The sequence below is a fragment of the Nicrophorus vespilloides genome, unplaced genomic scaffold (assembly GCF_001412225.1).
Source record: "Nicrophorus vespilloides isolate i.1.1-1 unplaced genomic scaffold, Nicve_v1.0, whole genome shotgun sequence".
Taxonomy (NCBI): Eukaryota; Metazoa; Arthropoda; class Insecta; order Coleoptera; family Silphidae; genus Nicrophorus; species Nicrophorus vespilloides.
The window spans coordinates 32454-38164 of record NW_017099703.1 but is presented as its reverse complement, the minus strand read 5'-3'; the positions used below and the strand labels follow the sequence as shown (position 1 = coordinate 38164).

General features: G+C 31.4%; 1 protein-coding gene across 1 annotated transcript in view; it reads left to right on the top strand.

Annotated features, from left to right (window-relative positions):
• LOC108565259 overlaps positions 1-3296 on the top strand; it is a gene marked incomplete at its 5' end in the record, with an annotated part of 13938 nt that extends 10642 nt beyond the window's left edge. Inside the window, one exon of the mRNA XM_017924614.1 lies at positions 2439-3296. Within this exon, the coding sequence (XP_017780103.1) occupies positions 2439-2506 (68 nt within the window). The remainder of the gene's footprint in view (positions 1-2438) is intronic.
• Positions 3297-5711: the final 2415 nt, after the last annotated feature.

The following is a 5711-nucleotide window of genomic DNA, read 5'->3' as shown; positions in this document are numbered from 1 at the left end:
TTAATATCTCCAGCACGTGGCTTTGCTTTAATATGGAACTCCGGGAACGGAGGAATCCTCGTCGTCCTCGCCCAGGATTCTTTATAATAACTTTCAAGTTTAACAACCCCTTCTCTTCGTTATTTTCGTCCTCCGCTCTTTCTGCGGTGTACGTGTGAGTGTGTATATAAACACGGAGTCGTCCCTTCTCTCTTTTTTTTTTCTTTGCTTCTCTCCTTTCATGCATGATACAATTCCAGTCTCTTCTTCTACTTCTGCATACACAATCTTCCTGTGTATTTTTTTTTGTTGTACTTGTCTCTGCCCGGTTCGTTCCGTCCTCCCAACTTTTCCCTGAGCGGTAAACTCGCAAATTTATATGCCATTTATGGAAATGGGACCGCGAATCCGGGCGTTCTCTTTATTAAGAAAAGGGACACACCTCGCTCATACACTTTACGTTTCCCATTGTTTGCGACAACTTTGACGTCGCGGATGAAGCGAAATATAAGGGGCGACCGAAAAACGGATAATATTATAGAAATACATCGCTTCATATCTTCAGATGATGCAATTTTGCAGTAGCGCCATCTGACGTATCTGCTCCGTAATTAATCACGAACCAATTAGATAACCGTAATTGCGTGCGTGCCTAATCAATCGATCCAATTAACAATCCAGATTGCGCGATGCCACCCATAATAATTAGGTAATAGTTGTTTCGGTCCCCGATCTTTGCAGGTACCTAATACCTACAATATTAAATTATAGAGAGCTTTGCAAACAGCTCTTTTTCCTTAACACCCTAAGTAGGTTATCTCCTAATACTATGATCGTTAAGCGTGAGTATTTAAGACTTCCTTCCAACCACTTTTTTTTTTCTCTCTCTCTTGCAATCTGCTAGGAGCAAACGTATTTACTTTGTTGCACTTGAACGGGTTTTCGCACAGGCGACTTGATTAGTCGCAAAGCGGAGTTTAGGCTGGGAAAAGGGCCACATGGGCGCATTGCAAACACGTTTTCTGAAGGGATTTCGAGCACACACACACATATTTGGCCTTCCTTTTTTTTTTCTTTGGCGTCCGTGCCAAAAACTGGTCTGGACATTCGCGCGAGAACTTCATATATCTTCACGGAGGAAAGTTTAAATTGGCTTTGTTATTTTCTACTTCATAAAGTAAATAAATTTGTAACGTTTAGTTGACTTGTTTTGCTTCGCTTTGCCATTTTTTCTCTCTTCTATACTTGTGTTCGTTCGCCTTCTTGTATTTCGGTCATGCTCAAGATAATCCCTTCAATTTTCCCGATGAGTTTGCTCGAAGGACTTCACTGGAAAATTCAATTTATCTATGGCCTAATTTTTCAAACACTTCTATTAGCTTCTCTGATCCCATTCGAACCTTAACCACAAGTGGTTCCATACTTTTGTCTATAATGAAAAATAAAGCAAATTTTACTCAATTCATTCAATAGATTCGAAACAGTTTATTTACAACTTGAAAAAAGAATTAAAAATAATTATTCAAATCTGTTACGCAACTAACATTACTCAATATATAAAAAAAAACTAGTTTTCGTAACAATTTTTTTTATTAATTACATCATTCTTCTAATATTGATATTTTTTTAAATACTTTAATTAAAAAAACAAAAAGAAGATTATTTCATGATTGATTTTCATATACAAGTAACTATTATAAATTATTTTATTTGTTTATTGGTCTTATTAATTAACCCGTTGCGGATAAATGGCGGATATATCCGCCCAACTATGAATCTTAGATCTTAACTGGACTCCGATTTAATAAATTTAGTTGTATTTTTTAATGATGAAGATCGAATCAAAATTCATTAAGTTTCATGCAAATTCTAAAATAAGGAAATGGTTTTCCGTAATACAATAATAATAATAATGCATAAAGCAATTCCAGATATTCCGTAACTTGATTTAAAACCGCCGCAGAAGTTGGGGGGGAAAGAAGTAATTTGCAACTTAATCACCCGGAAAGCCAACGGAATTCATTGGTCGCGATTCATTAGCATTCATAAAAGTGTCCCGATTCCTACTAGAAAACTTGTTGTTGTTCCTTTTCCTTACCCACAGCCGCCTCTTAATTGCATTTCTTTCCATTCCTCTCCCAACTGATTTTTTTTTATTCTGTTACTTCAACCGAGGGCGAGATTTAAGGACGAAAAGAAAAAATATTGCAGAAAAGGATATAAGTCTAAGTAAAAATTCTAAGGGTCTGCCCCGGATAATGATTATAAAGTGGGCCACTTTATGCGCTCTTAACGCCCTCTGCTTGGGCCGAGAAAAAGCGAACCCTCCCGAGACCCTTTGCGGTCCCAAAACCTCCTAGATTCGGTTGCGCAATTTTTAATTTATTAATCCCGCATTCGGATTACCATTAATTCTGTCTGTTTTTTTTGCTCATTTTTGTTGTTGTTCTATGTTTCAGGATCCACATGGCTCCGAGCGACGTTCTTAATGAATACGGCTGTAGTTCTCTCTTTAATTATACGGTAACAATGCAACTTGTCATCGTGGTAAATATTACTAAAATATTTTCGACTAACAATCACACATCCATGCAAACACACGTACATATACAACAAGGAATACAAGAAAAAAGTCACCCATTCACAAAAAAAAAACACAACACACACGGACAATGAAAGCATACAAATACACACACACACATACAGACACATATATATTAATAGACAACAACAGGAATACAGAAACATGAATAAAAATGTAATACTCCGACATGCAACATGTACATAATGATACACAGAGGAAGGAGCGAAAAGGGCTACGAACAATGGGTATAGAGACCCAGGGGACCGCTCCAGGAGCTCTCTTGAAATGGGAATAAAATACGCTACTACAACTGTTACTAATTAACTACTACGGATGAGGAGAAGAAAACGTGAAGAAGAAAAAAATAAATATATAATTATAAAGAAGTAAACAGAAAAAAATAAGTTAGAATTAACACGAGAGATTATTTTATACCTCATCAAATCAACAAAAGAAGAAAAAAATAAATAATTATAAATGTATATGTTCGACATGTAAGAATGATGGTTAACACTACAACGGACTAATAGTTTTTAAACAAAAAATTGAATAAATATATTTCTATTTATCAGTGTAGTTAAGGGATGACGAGTTTATTTCGGAAAGGGTATTTTGTGATATATATTAAATGGGAAATGGTTAAAAACGTGGAGGTGAAAAAATAATAAAGAAATGTGCGGATCGCGTGTGTAAATAAGATGGACTTAATAATCAGTGTGTATAAAAAAAAATAAATAAATATATTATATATATACAACAAGATAGAGTTAAATATATGTAAGATTCTATTGAAAGAGAGAGAGAGAAGGAAATTTCTATATATAGTTTGTGTATAGTGTATCCTATATATATGAAGAAAAATTGGCTTCGGATCTCTCCAAACAACCAAAAGGATCCAATCTGTTTTACTTTATTTTTTATTTGTATTGTTTTGTGTTTTGTTTTAAATGTAAATAATTCATTGAGTAGAGCGAAGAGGGCGACGTAAACGTAAATAATGTATGTATGCAATTTCTTAGAGAATTCGGTTTGTTTCGTTTTTTTGATTAACATTTATTTATTGAGGTTTGGTATTCTCATCTTGGTGTAATCACAATTAGCTTGATTGAATATATCAAGTCTCAAGGAATATTAAATATTTTTTTTGTTTGATTTTGTATGTTTACGCAGTGTCCCAATAAATATTCGATAATTCGCGTTAGAGGCGAATTCTTGGAATCATCCGTGTTGTAATAAATAATATGAATGAAAATATGTTGAATTGAAATAATAAACAAATATTAATAATGGGTAAAAACTTGTATCTTTATTATTAAATAAATAATGTTAAGTTTCTTTTAGAAAATTTAGTTAATATTTTTTTTTGTGTTTTATATATTTAGAATTTTTTTTAATTAGTCGAATTCAATAATTATTAATTACATTTACAAAAAAGTTATTAAAAATCATTTTTTAATTAATTGTTTTATAGATAAATTTAATCGAAAAAATATTAAATTTTGTTTGTAAATTTTCGAAATTTTTACTTATTTTTAGAAATAAATTTAAAGACAATGTTTGAATTATGAAAAATTCTTTATTTTTCTATATAAAATTAATTTTGATTCAAATTATTTAAAACTTCAATAAATTAAATATATGAACATAATTTCTTGTTTATTTTTTTGTAGAGAAAAATATAACAGAAAATACATTAAATATTTTATATTCCCATAGATATTTCGTTTTCTTTTTTAAATAATAAGAAAATTACGAGATTTCTGGTTTTTATTTAAATAAAAATTGATATAAAATAAATTCAAAAACAAATCTTAAACTATAAGCAAGAAATATCTACAAAAGATGTAAATTATTTAGAAAAGTTTAACAATTCCTTATTTAAATGAATCAATAATTTTGTTCTATTAAATAAACAATTCTTATACTATCATTGAAACGTAAATTATATTGAAAACTTTAAGAATTTGTTATTTTTTTTGTATTAAAAACAATTTATTTGATGTGATTTTTACATTTTTCTATATACAAAGTTTATAGTAACTACAAGTATTTAATCATAACAAATCAATTCAAAATATATATGAAATCTAAACAACAAAATATAATAAAAATGTATAGATAATTGTAGTTTTTAACAATACTTTTTATTATTTGTTTTTTATAGATTTGTTATATACAATTTACAATTAGTATACAATTCTTTTTCAGCAATAAGTTACAATTAGAAAGAAGAAATAATTGAATAAAAAAATGTAGTAAATGTAATTATGAAATCACATAAATTTTGCTGAAGATTCCAGAGAACTTTTCGGCCGGACGTGAAACGATGTAAGAAAAGTTTCGGAGCAAATGAGAGAAAAATACCCAGAAACCCATCAATACATTGCGGTTTCGTTCATTTTTCTTCTTCCTTCGTTTTGGGACCTCTTTACATGGGTACAGAAAAGTATGCTATAACACTCGTTCGACAAATCTTTCACAGACCAAAGTTTAAAACTATGCTCATTATACCATACCACAAAAAAAAGGAGAAGAAGCAGCAGTATAGGATAAAAGACCGTTCGGACATAAATTCAGTTTCGCCACGGAGACCATAAATTTGCGAATTGTACCACCACTAAAAGCACTCTCCTCCTTCTCCTTCTTGGCTCTGAAGATCCGGAGACTCCTTAACCCACTTCTCCTCGCTAATGCAATCGTCGCTAATATTTCTTACCAAATTGTAACTGATACTAAAAGCCAACCATTAGTGTCCGAAATTATTAATAGCAGCTTTATTTTATTCTTTAAAAAAAATATATATATAATAAAAACAGTTATCAACGCGTTAAATAAAAACGCTGACCATAAAAGCGTTTAGTTATAAAATGGAATTGCCGAGGTGCGAAAGTTATAAAAAAAAATAACAGTTTTTATTGTTGTTTGCAATTTAACATTCATTGCATTTAAAAATTGCGCACGCAATTGCACTCTAGATCCTGGACGTGAGTGCGAAAACGGTTGAGGATCGGATGAACCGAGGAAGGGTGGAACGATGCAAAACTGACGAAGGAAACTTTACGAGCCATTAAGCTAACTCGATGGTTTTTATATTTGTTTAGGACTCGGAAGAGTGAAAAAAACAAGGAACGGAACTCTGAGAACACGA